This window comes from Anolis carolinensis, chromosome 4, assembly GCF_035594765.1.
Source record: "Anolis carolinensis isolate JA03-04 chromosome 4, rAnoCar3.1.pri, whole genome shotgun sequence".
Classification (NCBI taxonomy): Eukaryota; Metazoa; Chordata; class Lepidosauria; order Squamata; family Dactyloidae; genus Anolis; species Anolis carolinensis.
This window is the reverse complement of record NC_085844.1, coordinates 227121554-227144773: the sequence shown is the minus strand read 5'-3', so window position 1 is coordinate 227144773 and position 23220 is coordinate 227121554. Positions and strand designations below refer to the sequence as shown.

At 38.5% G+C, this 23220-nt stretch overlaps 1 protein-coding gene across 9 annotated transcripts in view; it reads left to right on the top strand.

Moving 5' to 3' along the window:
- Positions 1–23220, top strand: part of zmynd8 (zinc finger MYND-type containing 8) — a 112852-nt gene that overhangs the window by 48941 nt on the left and 40691 nt on the right. For 6 of the 9 annotated variants that reach the window (XM_008110101.3, XM_008110102.3, XM_003220617.4 and 3 more), the window contains 3 exons: positions 5315–5385; positions 15452–15600; positions 21974–22192. In XM_008110101.3, coding sequence (XP_008108308.2) covers positions 5315–5385; positions 15452–15600; positions 21974–22192 — 439 coding nt within the window. Of the gene's footprint in view, positions 1–5314; positions 5386–11117; positions 11247–15451; positions 15601–21973; positions 22193–23220 lie in introns of all 9 variants that reach the window. The other 3 variants (XM_062978910.1, XM_062978909.1, XM_062978908.1) reach the window with 3 other exon arrangements.

Genomic DNA, 23220 nt, shown 5'->3' with positions numbered 1-23220 from the left:
CAGCCCACGCCAGAGCTTCCTGTCTGCCGTTGCTACCAAAAACGGCTTACATTAAAAGCATTTTAATACAATTTAAAATTTACAAGTATATAAAGATTAGAACAGAATTATATATCAATATAGTAGAGTCTCACTTATCCAACATAAACGGGCTGGCAGAATGTTGGATAAGCGAATATGTTGGATAATAAAGAGGGATTAAGGAAAAGCCTATTAAACATCAAAGTAGGTTATAATTTTACAAATTAAGCCCCAAAACATCATGTTTAACAACAAATTTGACAGAAAAAGTAGTTCGATACACAGTAGTGCTACATAGTAATTACTGTATTTGTGAATTTAGTAGCAAAACATCACAATGTATTGAAAACATTGACTACAAAAACATTGACTACTAAAAGGCAGACTGTGTTGGATAATCCAGAACATTGGATAAACGAATGTTGGATAAGTGAGACTCTACTGTAGTATTAAAAATTCACAGTTAAATTCCATAAAAACTGATTAAAATCTATTCAAAGCTAAAACCACAGCACCCCCTGAACTGATCTACCTGTAGTCAGCCTGTTAGCAACCTGGCCACAGCTCTTTGGACCACTCTTCAAAGGCAGCCCCACATAATGTGTACAGTAAGCCAGACGGGATTGTAACTAAGGCATGCATCACCGTGGCTAGATCTGACTTCTCAGGGAACAGGTGCAGTTGGCACACAAGTTTTAATTGTGCAAAGGACCTCTTGGCCACAGGCGATACCTGGGCCTCTGCAAGCCTGCTACATAAAGAATAATAAAATTTAAATGGACCTTTCTTCTCTATATATCAGGTATCCCATGACTATAGTATGTTCTTCTTTTCCTAGTGTTCCTTTTTTCAGAGGTAACATTTGGGTGGTGGGCTTTTTTAAATGTCTGGGTTTTCTAACAATGTCCTCCCACTTCTGAAACTTGGAAGTGAGCAGCCTTTGTAACTCATAAATCTATGGACAAAACGGAGTACCATTTCGAGATCATACTCTAACTTGGGTTGGGCAATTTAGTGGCATCACTCTGAACCGAAGGGATCAGAGAGAGAGAAAAGGGAGGGAAACGAACATGGGAACAATAGTAGGTTTCTTCATCTTTGATGTGGAAGGTGCTGTTGCATGGTATAGAATAGCTGTGATTTCCCTCCTCTTTTGAGGAATACCTGGGTGTGTACCTCTTCTCTCTTCCCCTTTTCTTGACCTTTCAGCCATTGGCTCTTTTGCTGTCTATTGCTCTTCATTTTGGTCTCCTTGTTTCCCCTCTACCTTGTGGGGTTGTTGTGAGAACTCGCAGCGCTAGAGTACTAGAAGAGCATACGGAAGAAATAGGCTTTTAATCCTAGGGGTTTGTTGGATATTGCTGAGGGAACCAGATCAATTGTTAGTATTATTAAATATTTCTATATTATCAATCAATATGTTCATTATTTAAATACAATTGATTAGGATTATTTATAGTAGTAATTATCATATCTTACATATAATATATGCATCTATGTGCCTTCACATTGCTGTTGTCTTATGGTGACCCTGTGAATTTAATAGGGATTTCTTAGGCAGGGAAAACTCAGAGGCGATTATGCCAGTTTCTTCCTACTACCCTGGTATTTCCTTGCATTCTCCCATTCAAGTACTAACCAGATATGACCCTACCTAGTTTCCAAGATCAGATGGGAACTGGAGTCTTTAGAGTATTTAGGCAGATTACAGTAACGTCTATAGTGGGGATGTAAAAAGTAAGAGTTACTGTCAAGGACAGAACGCCACAAGATTCAAAGTAACAGAGTTTATTAGATTACAGAACTCAAAAATGCCCGTAAAAACACAAGGGCCAGGCAGTTTTTGCCTTTAGTAGCAAAAAGGGACAAAAGTAAATGTTCAAAAGATAAACCGGATTAAACCGGAGTTTAATCCGGGTAAAAACAAACTGCTTGCTTCAGCCTAGGTATTAACAGAACAAAAGCCAAGGAACAAAAGATACAAAGAATGCAACTAATTGGCAGCAGATTCCTCTCTGCTGCCAGCACTGTGCTTAGAGTAACTTGCGTCGCTCCCACACACACACAGTAGACAGGATCTCCAACACGAGCAATTCAGCCAAGGATTGCAGAAGTAGAGTAGACCAGTTCCGTTCCGTAGATCAAAGCCAGAAGCAGACGTTTGTAGTTTTTCCAAGTCCAAGAAGGGGGGAAGACAAGCCGTGGTCAGTTCAGTCCGGGTTCTCAAAGCAGGAGATGGCGTCCGTCAGAAAGACGACGGAAGGTCAAGCTAATAAGAGTAAGCACAGGTTTGCACAAACAAATGCCCACACAATCCCTCCCGCCGTCTGACCTTGGATTCCAATCAACTTACGTCTCAGCACAGGAAAGCACACAAGTCTTCAGGGAAGCGTCCCACACACACACGGATCCCAAGCGTTTGCCCAGATTACCTTGCCCGACGCAATTTGCAATTGCTCCCAAGCCCCATTTTATGCCAGTTACAAATCTTCATCACTGTCAGCTGTCCTCCTTAACCCGGGCGTTTCCTCATCACTTTCCTCGTCAGAGCTGGAACACCTCTGACTACGCCCAACAGCATCTCCAGCTGTGGATCCCGTCCCATCCCTCCAGCTAAGCCATGGGTCTAATCCTGAAGGTCCCCATTCATCTTCTGTCCCATCATGGCCAGTGGCACCCAATTCCTCCCTTACCCGAGTCCAATCCATCTCATCCTCCTCTGAGCTAACCAGCCCCTCCTCCATTCTCTCCGTAAACCCTTCGAAAGATTCTTCGTCAGATGGTGCTGCAAATATGTCTCGCAGTCTTTTTCTCTCTCGCTCCTCGAGAGTATCTGACTCCCGAGGAGTCTTACGCCCACGTCTGTCAGTAACAGAGCCATGAGGCTCAATCATAACAGTTACAGTGATGGGTGGCTTGAAACAGTTGGTAAATGTGTTTTCATTTTGCTTTTCAGAATATGATCATCCTAGTTATGCATTCATGCTTGTGTCTGCTCTTCTAGTACTCTATGCATTGATTCCTGTAATCATTCTATGAGTGAAACAACCAACATTTGTTTATGGTTCACAAAGATAACATGTTTATTCTAGTTCCACATCTTCGTGGTATTCAGTTGCTGATGGCATAAAACCTTGGAAAAAACAGGATTAAATTCCAATTTGCCCACGTGTTTGAGGAAAAGGACAAGAAGATTGGAGTGTTAGATAGATCATTAACTGCTTAAAAATAAGAGGTTTGTGGACAAGAGCAGTTGTCTTCCTCAAGGAATAGTATAATTTAACTTATTCATGGAAAACGTACTTGGTTGAAAGATGGGGTAGTGAAGTGTGCAAATGCCACCAAGTTATTCAGGACAGCAAAATCTCAAGCATATAATTTCTTATGTAGAGAGCCAGGCAAAAAAATTATTGGGTGGTTCTGTGTTTTCCGGGCTGTATGGCCATGTTTCATAAGTAATCTCTCCTGATGTTTCGCCCACATCTATGGCAGGCATCCTCAGAGGTTGTGAGGTATATGGGAAAACTAAGAAAGGAAGGTTTATATCTCTGTGGAAGGTCCAGGGTGGGAGAAAGAACTCTTGTCAGTTGGAGGCCAGTACGACGTCCTTTCAAATATTTAAACATGGTGATAATTTCTCCTCTCAACCTTTTCTTCTGCAGGCTAAACATACCTAGCTCTTTAAGCCACTCCTCATAGGGCATGACCCACGTGAAAAGGTTGCTTTTTTGTGATGCATTAGTACATTCTGATTTACCAATCTTAATTCCTTATCATTTTAAGATTTAGTGTAACTTTTGCCTGGGTGACTGACAGGACAATGGTGCAGTCTTTATTTTATTTAAGAAATATATTGCAATTTGTGTTAAAGTGATGATATATATAATATATAACATTGTTTTCAGGACCGGCTCTAAGAACTATAGTTACATAGCGTTTAAATACAAAATCAATACCTCTTTCATTTTCAGAGAACCATTTATTAGATGATGCAGCAACTCTTATGTCTGTTTTTTTGCTTTGAATAGCACATGTCAGTACTGTAGCCTGAACCTCAGCTGTAGAAATAAAGCAAGGAATTTAAAATAAGTGCATATGCACAGTTTTGCCACCACCCCAAAGCCAAGTGCCAGTCTAAATTCTTTTATCAGTAGTTTCAGAAGATACTGTCTTTTGTGTTCGTTACAAGACTTTGCTATCACTCAGAATTGTAAATTCTGTAGAACACAAGGGTTACACATGAACCTTAACAAACAAATAATGACCACAAATAATTTACATAATCTTCAAGTGGATATTCAAACATCAAAATAATGAAATATTTTAAATAATTTGACTCAATCATAAAGCAAAATAATGACACCAGTAATAAAAAAGAGGATGGCTAAGGAGAAGCAGCTATGAAAGAACGAAATCTCAAGAAAAAGATTTCATTAAATATTAGAATCATTAAATATATTATGAATTCCAGAGTCACTCATGCCATAGTATTTTCAGTTTCTATGTATAGTAATGAAAACTGGAAAGTGAAGAAAGTAGTCAGGAAGCAAATCAATTCATTTGAAGTGAGTCGCTGGAGGAAAATGCTGTGGATATCATGGATTGCAAGAAAGATGCATTGATAGGTCTGAGAACAAATCAAACCTGAACTCTCCCTAGATGCCAAAATACCAAATTGAGGCTATTGCACTTTGGTAATATGATATGACTCATTAGAAAATTGGTCATGCTTGCTAAAGCAGAAGGCAGAAAAATAATAAACGGTTTATTTAAAAAAATTCTATCTCCCTGAGGGGACTGAGAGCAGATTACAACATACACAGATAGACAAATATTCAATGCCTTTAAGGCAAACATTCAATTCCTTAAAAAGAGGAAGGCTCCATTCCAAGTAGATAGACTTAGATAAGGAAATCATGGTTCTGAGTTTGTGATACCTATTGGTGACAGGGTCTCTTGGTGGTCTCACATTTGTAGAGTTGCTATAAGTCTTGACAATATTTGATAACAACAAAATGTAAATTAGGAGACACTTCTGGATCTTAGTCTGCCTCTTAACTATTTTACCCACTGGGCAGCACCAAAGCCATGAGTATATGTCAGAGGGGCCATTCCAACGACCAGTATAAAATCTGTGTGTACCTGAGATAAAACTTGAATATTAATTCCACTTTTATTAATGGTACCAGCACCACTGACAGTAGCACGAGGTGGCAAACCTCAGGAAACTCTTAGTCACTGTATGTAAATCACAATAACAACATAATAATTTAAAATCTTTTTGTTCTCATAGCTTAGCTGAAGAAGAAATAAAGACAGAGCAGGAGGTAGTGGAAGGGATGGATATCTCCACTCGATCCAAAGGTAAGTGAGGACATTAACATTGTTCTTCTTTGTTGGTAAGAGCGTAGCAAGCCAGAAGCTAATATTCCTTTAACTTCTGTCTTTTTAAATAGTGCATTAAAGTTAGCATGAGAAATTGCAGAATGGTTATTTGGAACTTTTGACACCAGTTTCAGTTATGTCTGTATAATTCTGAGTGCTGCTGCTTCATTTTTATACATAATCATTTTATTTGTTTCTTGCACATATGGTTTCCAGATTTCGTACTCTGTGACAGTGAAGGAGCCTCACAGGCAAATTTCCAATACCTTGAGATACTGGAAATTTGCTTGTGATGTTTAACCTTTGTTTTTTTTTCTATTTTATAATGTCATTATGTCGAAAATTCCATTACTAAGGATCCAGCCTTCTCCCCCACGCTCTCTTCTAAGGCTTTGGTCATATGCAGCCATAGCCATCTCACTTTTTTCACAACCTTCCCTTTTCTCATCTTGATTTTCCTTATTATCTCTAACACCCATCTGCCCAAATCACTCTTCAGGTGGAGCAATCAAACCATCTGCCGGTCCTCCCCAGATTATTCATTGATTTTATTCCCTTCATTTCCTTCTGAATCCAGTATATTTTGTCTTTTAAGCTCTTTATTTCCTGACTGCATACATCTTTCTACCCTCATATTCCAACATATTTTCAACCATAAGTATCACTGTAATTTGTTTCACCTTGAACTGTCTTCATATTTCTTATTTTCATGAGACATTCTTCAAAGCTCCTTTTTAGCTAGAATCTCCAACATATACAACGTTGCTTCTCTATTGTGAAACCTGTGATCCAAAATCTGCTTCTTCCATTAATTTCATTCAACCATTAATTCTTCTTCTTTAACTGTAATGTAGCTAAATAATCCCAATTTTATGTCTACATGTTCATCTTTTGCTCCTCTTTGCCTCTATACCTGTTGTCTTTCTTTGCTTCCTCATATTTAAGTGTATGTTATGTGTTCCTCCGAGCAGGGAATTGTGTTTTGTTTACATTTTGTTTACACTGTGTTGATCTGTAAGGCATTAGGTATGTTAATAGTGTTGTAATAAAAACAACAGCAATCTAATAGATAGGATAGCTCTTCTCTACCTCTCTGGTGGAAAAAAGGACCTATCATCCAGGATCCTTCGCATTTTTCAGGCCACCCATATTCCTGTTGATCTCTTCTTCCTAGCACCAGGCTCATGACCTAAGAATTGATGCATATGAAAATGCACTGCTTATTAATTCCTTTTCAGTTTTGGGCTTTTAGTGTTTTTATTTTGAGTACTATGCAGGAGTCAGATTTATCTCTTAATGCATCTATTTGAATCAATATTTTATAAATTATCTATTGTTCTATTGTTTAATTTATAAAATATTGATGTTGGCCAGATGCATTCTCTGTGTGCCTTAACATATTGTTACAATTCTATATTCAGGGCGACTACAGCCATTCCATCTGGCAAATTTAGCATGTACTCTGAAAGCTGTGTACATTTCCTTTTGCAGCATTGCACTGAAATTTTGCAATCTTAAGTGTTATAGAAGTATTTATTCAATGCTGTGATTTGCCTGTAGCCACCTAAAAAATTTACTGGCAAACAGGGATTTCAACTAGAAACTTCGTGATTTGTGCTGTTTTCCAAATAGAACACTATATTTCTTTTTGTTGGCAATGTGTGTTGATTATGCCTGTGCAAATGTGGAAATTTATATGAGCTCCTGTCTGATCCGGGTTTATGTTCTTCCAAAACAAATCTCTACATTCATTAGATTATGAGTTTAAGAGATTTAGCATGAATAAGAATTCATAACAGGCAAAATATTTCCAAACCATTGTATTGATTTCTCTTGAATCCACACTCCCTCTGAGTTAACTCATATTTTTTTGTAATAAAAGATAATCTTGAAGTGCTAGATGACTGTTTATAGTCTCCTACAAGCAGATTATTTAGCTGGAATCCAAGGTCATGGATGATGGCTTTGGATAAATGAGTGGTGACATTACAATGAGAGTTGCATTTAATTTCTGTTATTTATTTAGGCTATTATTATGCATGGAGAAAAAAAGTATGTACTGTATATAAGATACAGAACTGTATCAAAAATAAGCTGAGTTTTTCAGCCCTCTTTATGAGCTGAAAAAGCCTCCCCCGCCTTATAATCGGGTCAAGGTCAAGCCGGCAACAGAGCATGAAGGCCATTGCTTGCAATATATGATATATTTATCTCTCATCTTACCCTCCCTTATCAGTGTTTACTTTTCCAAAGCCACCCTCACTCTTAACCAAGGGAATGTTTTGAAAAGGGAAAGAAGCCCTTGCAAGTCAGGAAGAATATATATATATATATATATATATATATATATATATATATATATACATACACACACACACACACACACACACACACACATACATACATACATACACACACACACACACACACACACACACACACACACACACACACACCCATTAATCTTATAAAAGCATTTTCCCCTGAAATATTTGTTAATCTCTGTTATAGATATATAGGCATTTCCCCCTGCAAGCCTTTGCAATCCCTGTGTACCTTTATATTTATATCTCTGAATTTCCCCCTCATATGTTTGCAAGTCTTTGCAAATCCTATATACATATATAGATAATCTAGAGATTTCCATGTACCTGTTTATCTGTATCTATGTGTATACATTATTTTATATATTAATTTTCACCCCACATATTTGCAAGTCTTTGCAGATCCCATACAGATATAATTACCTATATAGAGAGAGATGTCTAAATAGATATACAGTAGAACCTCTGTAGTCTGAGTTAAACGGGCGGACCTCAGCTCGGTCAACCCGGATCACTCAGATTACCAGGCCCAGGCACCCGCCGAAGGGAAGAGTTTCCTACCTTTGGCGGGCGTTTGGACCTTTAGAGCATCTCGAAGCGCGCTTCCCTGGGTCTAAGCGGCCGCCGAACAGAGAGGTTTCCTCTCCCTTTGGCGGGTGCTTGGACCCAGGGAAGTGGCACACTTCGCGCTTCCCTGGGTTCAAGCGCTCGCCGAACGGAGAGGTTTCCTTTCCCTTTGGCGAGCGCTTGGACCCAGGGAAGCACAAAACGTGCCGCTTCCCTGGGTCCAAGTGGCCGCCAGAGGGAGAGGAAACCTCTCCGTTCGGCAGGCGCTTGGACCCAGGGAAGTGCGCTTTGAGGTTCTCTGGGTTCAAGCGCCTGCCGAACGGAGAGGAAACTTCTCCCTTTGGCGGGCGATTGGGCCAGCCATTGAGCGGGTGAAGGGGGAGGGCCGCAAAAGCCCTCCCTGTTCACCGCCCGCCCATGCCTCGGCTCCTTCGTCACGCTGGGGGCCAGCAGCACCGGCGCCTGGCGTGGCGAAGGAGCCAGCCGTGCGTGTTGCTAGATAGATAGCAAGCTACCTAGCAACATGCATGGGGCGCTCGCCCCTTGGGAGGTGCCCCGTGCATGTTGCTAGGTAGCTTGCTATCAAACTACAGGAAAGGAGATTCCACCTGAACATCAGGAAGAACTTCCTCACTGTGAGGGCTGTTCGGCAGTGGAACTCTCTCCCCCGGACTGTGGTGGAGGCTCCTTCTTTGGAGGCTTTTAAACAGAGGCTGGATGTCCATCTGTCGGGGGTGCTATGAATGCGATTTCCTGCTTCTTGGCAGGGGGTTGGACTGGATGGCCCATGAGGTCTCTTCCAACTCTACTATTCTATGATTCTAGCAACACGCACACCTAGCCAGCCAGCGAGCAGGTGAACGGGGAGGGCCTTTGTGGCCCTCCCCGTTCACCCGCTCAGATTGCACGGAGGCTTGGACCAGCAGGGCTTGGACCAGTGGGGTTTTACTGTATATGAATATAGGGCTTGCAAATATTGTAGGGGAAATGCACACGCACACACACATAGAGATGTCTAAATAGATATAAACGTAAATATATAGAGCTTGCAGATATTGCAGGAGGGAAATGCACATATATAGAGAGAGGATTTGCAAATGTTTCAGGGAGAAATGCATATGTGAAATTAGTATATATCATTATAGATCTATAGCTAGTTCTGCATTGTTTATATTGACATTAAATGTTTGCCTGTCACTATGTTGTAAGCTGGCCTGGGGAGATAGGACAGGGTACAAATGAAGTTTTTATTTATTTATTATTATTATTATTATTATTATTATTAAGTTATTGTTAATACCATATTGTTTTTGTTGACCCTACTTTTCCACTTACAGAGCTAGTTTACTGTTTTTCTTGGAAATATGGTAAATATTCAAAAATCTTTAACCTACTGATGCCTCAATATAATTTCATTGGGATCTATTTTCATTTTGAAATTTACCAGTAGCTGCTGCATTTTCCACCCTCGGCTTATACTCGAGTCGATGAGTTTTCCCAGTTTTTTTGTGGTAAAATTAGGTGCCTCAGCTTATATTAGGATTGGCTTATACTCGAGTATATACGGTACCTTTTTCCGAAAGGAGAATAGAAACAAAATGTATGTGGCAACCAGGGAATGAAAATATAAGATAAAAGGGAGTATTTGAAAGTACTTACTTGGTATAAACTCTTAAGTACTGATGTTTAACCCTCCTTCAGGAGATGCAGTTACTTATACCAGGCTTCTTAAAATTCAGATTTTGAGAGTTTCATGCATTGAATGGATTATCAGTGCAGTTTGCCTTCAGAGGATAATGTAAACTAAAACTGGATGCTTGGTCTGTTGTTTGCCAGCAAGTTGTGCAGACACCTTTTCATAATTTTTAAAGTGTTAACATTTTAATTCGTACAGATTATGTACTGTTTTTTCACAGAACTTTAAAATCCTGCACATTTTCCATATCCGTGGAGTCTTGTCATGGAAACCCACTTGGTTATGTCAGGCAAGTCTTCTCAGCCTTAGAAGAAGGGAGTGGCAAACCTCTGAACAAATCATGCAAAGAAAACCCCATGATAGGTGTCCCTTAGGGTTATCATACGTCAGAAATTGTTTGAAGACACACAAGAACAATTTTATAGCCAAGTAATTTTTTTCTATTGATTTTGTTGCAGAACCTGCATTGCCATATTTAGATAGTTCAGATTGTAATACATAGGAATAATTATTTAAAATACCAACAATTGGCTTTATATGTGATAGCCCTCATGGATTACTTAACATTAATCCATGATGTTTGAACTTATCCTAGTTTGACATATTTTTCAAATAGAAAAAAGTTTTAAATTGTGAGATTACCTTAACACTTAATATTAACGGCAATCGGTTTTATAATCCTGAATTCTTCCCATTTCATAGCACAAAAAAGTAAAAGCCCTAATGTTTTGGAAGAGTGTATAAATCAGTGAATATCTTTTCCTATATTCATGGAGTCATACAAGCAGGAGCAGGAAGCTTATTGTTCATGAGATGTTGTTGAGCTGCAACAGCTAACTACCTTAGTCAGCATATCTAGGGTGGCTAAAATTTGCAATTCAAAAATATTTCATTGGAGTGTAGTTCACAAACATTTAGAGAGCTTCATGGTTTCCAACCATGCCCAAGAACCTTCTATCATTGTGCTGAGCTGTACTAAAAAACAGGGGCCACAGCTCCTTCTCCATCTATCATCCAGCTGCAACAGAAGTAGTGCTATTGTAAGGAAGACAGAAGCAGAGATGGGCAACATGTGATTATTTTTCAGTGACAATCAGATCTTTTTCTTGATTTGCTATTTACAGGTTTGAAGAATCTGCATGGGGGTTAGTTAGAGACAGCTGTTTTTCCCTACAGCTTGAAAAGCAGTCCAGCTGTGGCTGTGAGATTTGAGATCAGGATTGTCCTTGCCATTCCCCATGTGTCAGCTTCAGGTATGATAAAGATATGCAGAGTGCAGCAAACTATCTCTTCTCCATAATTTTAGGAGACATTATATAGGAGGTGCAACTGGAGAACCTTCTACACTGCCATATAAAATCCAGATTATCTGCTTTGAAGTGGATTATATGGCAGTATAAACTCATATAATCCAATTCAAAACAGACAATGTGGATTATATGTTTTGATAATCTGCATTATATGGCAGTGTAGAAGAAGCCTGGAATAGATGCATTTCTCTTTATTGAGTTGACCTTGAGTTGTTTTAAGAGCTTATCTCTCTTGATTTTATTGACTTTATTTTGTTTTGTTTTATTCAGCCTGGGGAGAGGGCTGTTGTGGAAAGTGATAAAGTAAAATTGAAGTGGGGATATTTTGAATATCTTCCCTCTAGGCATACAGGCAGTCCCTGAGTTAGAAACATCCAATTTACAAATGACTAATAGTTAAGAATGGGGGCGAGCCAACAGGAAGTGAGAGAAATCTACCCCTAGGAAGGGAAATTCACTCCTAAAAGGGTTATCATGGGGGAAATCCTTGTTTCCTCAACAAGTCACATTTTTCAAAATCCAATTGTCACAGAGACAGAATGTGAGGTGGAACTTTCTGAACAGGGGCATAGACATCAGAGAGATGTCCCACATTTTCTTTCCATCATCTAGCTCACCTCTTTCTTCTTCTTCATAGCCCTAGATCCACCAAAACCACATCTATATGTTTTCTTGCACAAATTATTTTTTCATTTACACGATTTTCCATTTACAGATATATACTTATACACAAAGTCACATATTTATTTCCTCTGTGATCATTGGTCCTTGCCCTTCCATTTACTCTATCGAGTTCTAGCTTTCTCATACCCTTAAATATCACTTGATCTCCCAGCCTCCCAATTCCAAACCCAAAGGAACTAGTTTTCTAATATGAATACTTTTTTATTTATCTGAGTAAAGCAACTCACCTAATTTTGATCCTCACTAACAAGAAAAAAACCATTATAGAGCAACTATTTCACTCATATTCCAGAGGTTATATAATTAATGCAAACTAAACCAAACTTCAGTAAACAGTGGTTTGACTTGAATGCGTTGTACAGTCATAATAAAACAGTTCCTAAGTGATTTCTCACTCCAATGTACCAGTTGCTGGACTATTACAAAACTATATCAAGTAAAACTGTTTTTATAAAGGCACTGTTGCAGGCAAGGCTATTCACATAAAGCAGATAACATACATGGCTGTCAGGTTGCTGAGGAGTAGTCTTGTGCATTTGTATAAAATCGCTACCCGTTTCTGTTTGTTCCATTCGTATGGCTCCATTTCCGTGTCTGTCCGCCACTTCCAAAACCTGCGCCCATCCGAATGAGCTCTTTCCTTTCACCATCCAAATATACAAATTCATTTATCCCATTGTCAGCAATGGGCGGGTTTCCCAGGCTCCCCTTCTGCTCAGTTTTAGGGCTAGAGGGATGAAAATCTCCAGACATGGAGGGCATATCTATCACTTTTAGCCCTCCAACTCTTACAAGGTTTGGGTCACCCCCTGAATTTTAGGGATTTTTTTCTTTCTATAAATAAAATCTCCTTAAATACATTCCCCCTTTCTCTGCTGGTCCTGCTCTCTAACTTAAGGCCTTAAGATACCAATGATTCTGAGACATTTTACTTTCGATCTGTGGAGGAGACCTGAGCTTAAAGGCAGGGGCTTAAGGCACCACTGATTCTGAGAGGTCTTCCTCTCAATCTGCAGAGGAGACCTGAGGTTAAAGAAGAATAAGCAGGCTGCAAGGCAGACACTGAGGCAGGCAAGAGGTATGGCAGGCAGAGGAACGAACAGCAGCAAAGCAGTTTTGTGCTGCTTTCACTTTCGTTTCACTGCTTCCTTCATGTGAGGAGAGCTCTGCCATACCATGTAATATGAATGAAGGGTACGGTACAAAAGCGTGAATGAAACATATGAAACAAATACAGGGCCCTACTCTACTGAGGAGTAGCCTACTATGAGAATGCTATACAATTTTTCAAAGAACTATATTGCTGTCTATTTTTTTCCTGAACCAGGCTCATAGTCATGTTATTGACATACGAGGTTTTAAATGACATCCAGATTGCATTATCCAGATACACAAAAAATTACAGATCAAACCTGTCTGGTTGTTCTATCACCTACATAGAGTTGGTCTTCCATATCCACAAAGGCAACATCCATGGCTTTAAAAAGTGTTGTTGTTTTTTTAAATTTCAAGAAGATAATGGTTTTGCCTCTTATATAAGGGAAAGAATATAACTATGGTATACAGTGAGTCTTAAGCATTAGTGGTTTTTAGTATCCACAGGGGGTCCTGGAACCAAACCTCCATGTACCAAGGACCTACTGTATCCAGATGTCCTCCTGATTTTCCTCATGGATCATTAAGCTTGTGTATGGGAAAAAATCTTGTTGTTGACAGAGACAGAAAGTGGAGATAACGAAGTTCAGATCACTGCTACTACAGTCAATTGGTTCCAAAAAGTGGTGGTTGATGTTTTTTAACCTCGTAGAGAAAACAGTTTGAAGACAGAGCACTTCAGTAACCTGTAGACATCCTCAAATAAATAATTTCTGTTCGGTTCTGAAACTAGGGCTTACTACATTTTCTAGAAGAGATGACTGTCATATAAATAAAATGTGGAAATCTTTAGTATTAATTAATCTGCCTGTTGATTGATGCTAAGTACTTTCTGCACTGACTACAATATTATACTGTCAATGAGGCCACTTAAACCTCTGATAAATTCATATGATTCATTGTAACCTCCAGGCTTTGTTGCCATAGATTGGTTAATGCAAGATAACTGCCACAATTAGCTGGTCAAGTAGTCATATGATAACCAACCTACGTTGTGAATACTGTGATGTGATATAGTGTTTAGAAATAACTTTCTTAGCATTGTATTAATTAGGCACATTAAGAAATGTTGCTCCCCAAAAATGAAAGCTAGAATTATATGCATTTGTTACTTTTATGATAGAAAAAGCTGAACATACCATTTTGTTTTTATGAACAGCATCTGTTTGTTACAGACCTGGTCTTCCACATTGTTCCTCCTTTAATTGCACTGAGTAATGGGAAGCTATCCCATGCCCTCTGGTGGACTCTTTTTGGAGGGTTATGTGTTTACAGGGAGAGGGACACCAGCCACTCATTTCTGTCCAAAATAGCAGAATTAATTGGCTCCTCTAGCAGGACTTTCTGCAATTGTTAATTTGTTAATTACTCCAACAGATATGGTAGCAACAATTTAAAACATGTTATATATAAATTGTGTGAGAAAAATCCCAGATAAAGTACAAAGTATTTTATGCAAACATTACCAAAGTTCTACTTATATATGGGTGTCTTGGATAGATCTGCATAGTGGTTAGGATGATTCACATGACAGGGTTGTCAGTTCATTTGTCTGAAATGAATATGCATAGGACAAATGAGTCATGAGAATCTGGTCTTAAGTACTTAGCAACAGTAGAATTCACTGGCAACAGACTATGAATTATATATATTTCCAAACCAAAGAATTATGACTGCACTGCTCAGTGTACATTATTAATACACAATACAATTAACCACATGTACCTGGACATTTGATTGTGTACAGATATATCATTTTCCTTATAATCGGGTGCTACCTTATAAACAGGTGCTACCAGCGAAGGAATATGGGCATATACAAGCCAGTTAATTGTGTCATGTTTTTGTGTATATTTAGGGTTATGTACCTGCCACAAATCATGCATTCTAATTTGTATTTGCTCATACTCTCCGAATAACATGCAATCTTCAAATTCATTTCAATCTCGAAACATGTTTTGTTTGGCCAGTAGGTTCCTTCCTAGGACATTTTCTGATCATGCATATAGACAGTAAAGTTGAATCAATCCATTCTGTGTTCACATTTAATGGTCTTAATCTATTCATCTTTAATAGTTGTGATCAACAGTAATGGCTTTGATTACCTTTATTCCTTTTTGTTATTTAATCTGATTATACATGGCTCACTGGTGACAGTTATATAGCTGATAAAATGATAGGTATAAATGTTTAAAAAATCTTCAGGGCTTTATTTGTTATTAGATTTTATTTGTGAAATACTAACAAGTGGTGGTATAGAAATTGCCTCATATGAATTCTTAATGTTCTTACAACTTTTTTTTTTTAAGATCCTGGCTCTGCTGAACGTACAGCGCAAAAAAGGAAGTTTCCAAGTCCTCCACATTCTTCCAATGGTCACTCACCAGAAGACTCATCAACCAGCCCTGTTAAAAAGAAAAAGAAACCTGGCTTATTGAATAGTAATAATAAAGAGCAGGTAATGGAAATCGTGGATCTGATCAGATGTTGTATGTGGTGATTGCTCTCCATGGTTATTATTCCTTGGTCCAAGATCTCTTCTTATGATGATGGTTCTCTTCTGGCTGTAGGGCCAGCCAAATATGGAGCTTACTATTTCATTTTAGACATTTTTGTGGCAACCACCATCTTTAGATAAAAGTGAAGCTTATGTGAGAGTGCTATATTTGTATGTAAATAGAATCCTGGTTAAATAGACTCTTAATGTAAAAAAAAGTTTGCTGTTCCTTGATATTTAAAATACAGGCAGTGTCCGAGTTACAAACATTGGATTTAAAAATGACTCATAGTTAAGAACAGGGGTGAGACAACAGGAAGTGAGAGAAATCTACCCTTGGAAGGGAAAATCATTTCTGAAAGAGTTATCATGGGGAAAACGTGTCTCTACTGAAGATTTCTCACCAATCCTTGATTCCACAACAAGTCAAAATTTTCAAAATCCAGTTGTCACAAAGACAGGAATTGAGTTGAAATCTTCTGAACAGGGGCACAGACCACATAGGGATGTCAACCCTTTCCTATTCTGTCCAATGCTAAAAAAATTATTTGGGCTGGAGTTACATTTAGAAAATGTAACTGTTCCAACTTACCTACAAATTTAGATAAAGAACAAGTCTACAGAACCTATCTTGTTTGTAACTTGGGGACTGTGTGTACTCCCCTAAATATTAAAAGGGTTTAATTAATCATACAAAGGGAGGGGGAAAGTGCGATAACACAATTCAGTAACAAACAAACAAAAATATTGGATCAGACCAAAGACTCAACTGGACAGCTTGTGCTTTCTGTAGTGGCAAGCACATGCTTCTTGGAAGACCCAAAACAGCAGGATAGTCTCTCACTTTGTTCTTCCTCAGGAGTTGATATGCAGAGTCATACTTTACATCATTCATGGTACCTTAATACTTGGACACTAAATATTGTTGAGGCACCAGAAGGAGATTTGTCCATAATTGAAAGTACAGGGGTTATTCACTAGGCCAAAATGACTTTGAATTATTGCCCATTTACCCCCTGACTGGAGTGTCAGCTTTGCCTGTAAATAACCTGGGAATAGGTAGATGTGAAACTAGGGGCCCTTCCAGACATGCCCTATATAGTTGTTGTATGGTTTCCTTGCTATGTTGGAAACCGCCCTGAGTCCCTTGAGGAGATAGGGCTGCATATACATACAGATGATGATGATGATGATGATGATGATGATGATATCCCAGGATCTGATCCTAGGTTTTCTGTTATCCCAGATTATCTGGCAGTGTGGACTCATATAATGCAGTTTAAAGCAGAAAACCTGGGATCAGATCCTGGGATATAGGGCCTGTCTGAAAGGGCTCCAGGTGAACTTAGGCTGCTGCAAGGACAGAATTTGATCCTATTCTGTTTGCCCTTGCACCCACACTTAACTTCTATTTATTTCATCAATAACTACTATTTCATCAGTGTTGCATCTCCTATACCAAAAAAGAAAATATAACATTATACACATTGAGATTAAAGTATAGAATTGTTAGTGGGGTGCAGGAATCTGAATCATCTGGTAAAACAGCAGGAGGAACACAAAATTCTGAGTCTGAAAAACCTTCAGTGACAGCGTAAGTTGCCATACTAAAAATGGAAATTTTAAGCATTGAGACAGAATGTCCTGGTTGGTAATTTAGATACAGTTTCTGCACAGCCTTGACAAAAGAGACAAGCCACAGGGGGCGTTAAATGGTAACAAGCTAGCTACCAAAAGAGCAACCCTACCAAATATCACTCCAGTAAGGCAGCAGTTTTGAATGGAGAAGATAATGCTATAGAAAGAAAATGCAAAGAAAACCTTTAAATAATCAATCTGATAATAATCAGATAATTTCTCATATGTTGGAGGACCCAGATGAAGCAGATACGGCTAAACACTCAGTTGATGGGGATAATTTCTCAGCTTTTTTATTAAGTAGTTTAGAAACTTGATGGAGTAATACAAATTTTAGGTTTAGAATAGAATTAGCAGAAGAATTAGAAGATTAAGGCCAATGGAAATACCGATAGAAGATTAACAACATTAAATAAACCATCACCATGAGTTATAGAAATGTTTGGAATGGAATGGGAAACATTCTTAATTACTAAGAGGTCATTAGTAAAAAGAGGTAATCGAAAACTGTACAATGATCCTGCTATATCTGCTGGGATTTGGTTCTGGGACCTACCATGCATGTGAAAAAAGTGCCCCCTGTAGTTGAGCACATTGCAGTACTTAGTTTAGAAACTGTAGTTCTTAAAGAGGTAGATATAGTTCTGAAGTGAATTAAATTAGGCTGTGGGAGAATTAAAGACATATCATGAGGTCTTTGCCTTGATGATCAGTAGTTCCACAACAGTATCAATGTTCACTACAACTGTTGTACTTTGTATATAGGTTATTTTAAAATCCCAGGAGGACAATAAGAGAAATTTAAACAAAGCCTAAAATAGAATATAAGGATTTCTGCAGTATACTGTAAGCGCAAGCTATGATTCTGTGGCACTTGCTTCAAGAAGTGTAACCGTTACCACCATGGCATGCAGATTCTGTTGATGCACTCAATGGCATGTAGATCAGAAATCCAGAAATAATTGGTGTATGTGCCAAATGTAGGGGAAAATAGCTTTTAAGGCAAAAAGCTCTAGAAAAAGTGTTTGTAAAAATAAAGATAAAACCAAATTATGTCTACAGTACAAAGAAAAAGATATGATAGCCTTTTTTGGCTAGAGTTATTTTTCCTTTTGTGGGGGAAGAAATTGCGGTAGACAATGCAAGTCAGGTTGACAGAGAACAATGCTAAAATGAAGGATCTTCCCATAGGGGAAAGATTGTGGCATTTTGGTTGGATTTGGAAGGAGATAACCAGACATTGTTGGTGATTCAGGTAATCACTCAAGGTTACAAGATCATGTTGTTCCAAAAACCAAGCAGCAGATATTTACCTTCAGTGATACCAAAAGCAAAAGAGAAATAGGTGACAGCTAAAAAAACAAACAAACCTTCTGCCAATTTGAGCTATAAAACAGGTAGCTCAGAATCAGAAATTCAAGCGTGTGTATTCTGCCTTAGTCACAGTGCTGAAGAGCATTGGGTCATACCATTCTGTATTAGATTAAAGTACTTGAACAGCTTTCTGAAACATCAAAGGTTCAAAATGGAAAGATCAGGGAGAATTTGCAAGTCAATAATTGGATGATATGGATTGATTTGAAAAGTACATATTTGCATGTACTCAGTTAACCAAGTTGCAGGAAATATATTCACTTTCATTTCAAAGACAATCATTTGAATTGAGGCCCCACCCATTTGTTCTAGACCCAGTTCTCAGAGCCTTCACCAAATTGTTGGTTTCTCCAGTTGAGTTCCTCGGGACAGAATTGCACCTATATTTAGATAACATCTTGGTGAAGGCTGGGAGCAGGAAAATGATCAAAGGAGATGTATGACGAACATTATAAGTATTGAAAAAGCATGCTGATCTTGAAATAAACTACTTAGAGCCAATCACATCTCTGACTCATTTATGTACATTGATAGATACCCAGAAAGGCTGTCTTATTTCTAACACAAGAAAGGAGAATGAAAATAAAGAAGAAACTGAAATGTTTGATGAAGACGTAACAATGTTTTTAGAAAAAATCCAGGAGCTACTGATTCCATATTCAAAAGCTGCATCAATTCTTTATGCGACCCCACATGGCCAACTGTAAGGAATGAACAATGCAAAATCAGTCTACCATAATCTTGGAAGCATGATCTGAAATGATGGTTGAACATAAAAAAATTGAACAAAGGAATGCCATTTTTGATCCATCCAGAAGTGTTAAGTGACAACAGATACAAATTTCAGGATGGTGAGCAGATTGCAATGGCCATTCAATTCAGGAGGAATTGACTCATTTGGACTTGTGGTCCAACATAAATTATTTAGAACTGAAACTGTTGTTGTTAGATCTGTTAAGATTTACTCCCAGATTAGAGAAATATTTTAAGTCACTGACCACAGGTGTCATGGATAGCGTTGATGGCAAGGGTGAGGAGGATTTGTTTGAAGAGCCAGCGTTTGAGCTAGAGCCCAGCAGTGCCTAAACAGCTTCCTCAGCCAAGCTTGGAAGAAGTGTCTATGGAGGAAGCTACCACTTCACAGTCTGCAGAGCAAGTACAAGCAAGCTCTTCTGAGCAGATAGAGGAAGAGTTAAGCGTTCCAACTCTTTTGGACCTGCGAAGGGAGAAGGCTCAATTTCACAAGTCCTCCGGGTTAACAGAGAAACGGGCTCTCAGTAGACAACACCTGAGAAGCTAGCTTAAAGTGTGCTCAAGTTTTATCAGCAGCAACTTTAGCATTTGGAGCTGTGATCTCAGCTGTTGGTGATCAGCAGACTGTAGACTATCTCTTTGAGCTCTGGCATTTGGATTTTTGAATTAACCCTTAACTCTAGACTGTTGGAATTAGCTTTGGAATTTGGAACAGACTATCTGCTTTCCTGGTGTTATTCTCTGCAATTGTTGACTCTCAGCTGGATTCTGTGGCTTGGATTTGGATCATTCATTAACCTCCCATTTGTAAATGGGGTCTAGGCTTTTGACAACAGTTGTTTATGTGAAGATTGATTTTAGATACAGCCCTTTAATGGAGCTACATACACACAAATTGTAAGCACAGTGGAGCAAGAGACAGAAACACTTTTGTTTGAGAGTCATGTCATTTGTTAAATCTCTTTTGTGATCAGGAAGATTTATGCATCTTCCTCTGAGATAACCACAACCTCTCAAATATTGCATAACTAGGATTATAAAAATTAAAAATGATGGGGATGTAACCTGGGAGTTAGGAGACCATTTCCGTCCTTATTCATATTATTCAGGCTCGTGCATAGCCATATGTACTTGTACACATACAGATACTGATATTTGTTTGTTATCTTGCTGATAGTTCACATTTCTCTTGATATGAAAACTAAAGCAATCCACAGTAAGGATTAAAACAAAATGCAACTGAAACCAGTGTTAAAAAACATGAACATTAACGGATTTTCCTATTATAATCAGCTCTGATACTGTATTTCTTCAGTTCTAAGACCCACTCCCCCATATAAAAATCTCTAAAAATAGGATGTGTCTTAGAATTGCAGATAAATCTTATGCATTTTTGTTGATACTGAAATTAGTGTGTGCCTTAAAATTTATGGAATCTTGCAATTGAAGGAATAAGGTATTTAGAATTATTTAAAACAACAGTGTAAATAGAAATGCATCGTGTTTCAAAAAGATGGATCCAATTTGAAATCACTATATCTCTGCAAGCACAAACCACCAATGAATAAAACTTACCCTTTGAAAGGATGGGGCACGTAGCTTCAAACAGCCCCTAGCCTCAAACGCCCGAAAGATGGCAAGCCCACAACATAAGGCTTAATGAGATACTATCCATTTGCAGTTAGTTTTAAAAATTGTTTCTGGCTCAAAGTGGTTAGTAAAACATGATAACTTGAAAACTCATTAAACCGTTCGTAACCTTTTCTGTAATTGTAACATGAAATATACTGCTTTGAAATTAGATCTGTCATTTTGAAACATCCTGTACAGAGTCCCTGTGTAAAGAACTTCAAAACACTGATGTCAATTAAAAAGAATTTAATCAGTTTGTGAAAGGAGAGCAGACATGGATCTCGACCACCCTTTCATGAGAGGAAGTTCTATTGCTGAGCAGCCATTGAGAAAGGCCATTCTTGACATCCTTATCAAGCATATGCAGGGAAAGTCACAATTGCAGCTAAAGGGAGTTTTTGTACCAATACAAAAATAAGCTATGGCCAGGTAGAAGGGAAGTCCAATCTACCTTCATTCACCCTCGCTTTAGCGGGGGAAGAGAGGTGATAACTCACGGAATTACTAAATGTACAATTGATATCAGATGTTGCTTGAGCCCGATGAAAAAACATTCAAATATCTGAAATGGAAGAGCTACATTGACCTTTAGGATAGTGTTTACTCTGAACGAGACTGCTTTTTTTGTCCAATGTTCCAAGGATTGACATATTTGTGCCCATTTTCTAGGTTTTTTTTTCTCCTGGAAGCTTTCTTTAGATTGGCCTTGGATTTCTTTGTAAACTGATACTGGTCTGTGGACCACCATTTTGAGGAGCACTGCCTCTATCTACCTATTTTTAATGTTCATTGTGTGCTGAAAGAGAAAATGGAAATACATAACACTAGATAGGCTCTATAAAATGTTATTGGGGGCTGGTTGGTCATGTTGGTTTTTATTATTTGAAATTACAAATTTGTTTTGAAACCAAACCTGTCTTTCTTGCCTACATTTCAGTCAGAACTAAGACATGGTCCGTTTTACTATATGAAGCAGCCACTCACCACAGACCCTGTTGATGTTGTACCGCAGGATGGACGGAATGATTTCTATTGCTGGGTTTGTCATCGGGAAGGCCAAGTCCTCTGCTGTGAACTCTGCCCTCGGGTTTATCACGCTAAATGTCTGAAACTGACAGCGGAGCCAGAGGGGGATTGGTTTTGCCCAGAATGTGAGGTTAGTTTGATATGAGATACATATTTGTCTCATTGCTACTAGTTTTCCACCTCTCCAGACATGATCGCTTCCTATCTGGTTTGACTACCACTTCTTGGAAGCAGAGATGGGGCTGTACAAATAATTGTTCAAAAGGTGAATTCTGCAAGTATGCCAAGTGTTCTATTATTCTTTTATGGATACTTTAGTTGTTTCATCTTTTCTCACCTGCATCTTCTGTGTTTATTTTGTCATGTACATTGGCAGATGGCAGACCTCTGTTCACACTTCACACACTGGAGATCTTCCTCGCTCTCCATCAAATTTCTGACAGTCGTGGAGTAAGAGCTCCTTGAAAAAAAAATTAGCAGGTGCTGGTTGTGTAACTAGCCCCTTTCCCCCTAACCTTCATTCCCTATGTATATGCAAATACAAGTATTCCCCATACCCCCAAAATCAAATTTCAAAAAAATGCTGGTTCCAAACCTTTCAGATAACAGAGACTCAATGTGTATAAAGAACAAAAGGTAAGGAGAATATTAGTGCCTGCTATCATTCTAGGCACACCTGTAATATTGGTCTTACAGAAAATCCCTTAATTACCTCAATGTCTTAAAATGACACACTCACATGTTTTAGAGTTAGTGCAATTATAGCCTCCATGCAGAGGGGCTTTAATAAGTTAGCCCTTCATCAAGAAGTGAAATTGTCACTTATTTATTTATTTTATTTATATGCCGCTCTTCTCCCCCAGGGGACCCTTTATTAACACCAAAACCCGTCCACATAGTCGGTTTTTTTGCACAATCTTCCTTTGTTTGCCTGCTACACTTTTTGGACAAGATTTGGAAAGTTAAGCAAATTTTTGGCAGAGCATGGTTTTACATTAGTCTTCAAGTTTCACAAATTATTAAAAGGGTGAGGATTCAGACAGACAGAAAGTGTCAGAAAAAAGCACCCACATTTCTGGATTAATTTTTGTTCTGCAGGAGTAATGCAATCGACTTCTCACCCTGAATGTTAGAGTGCTCTTTGAGAACCTAGTGCAC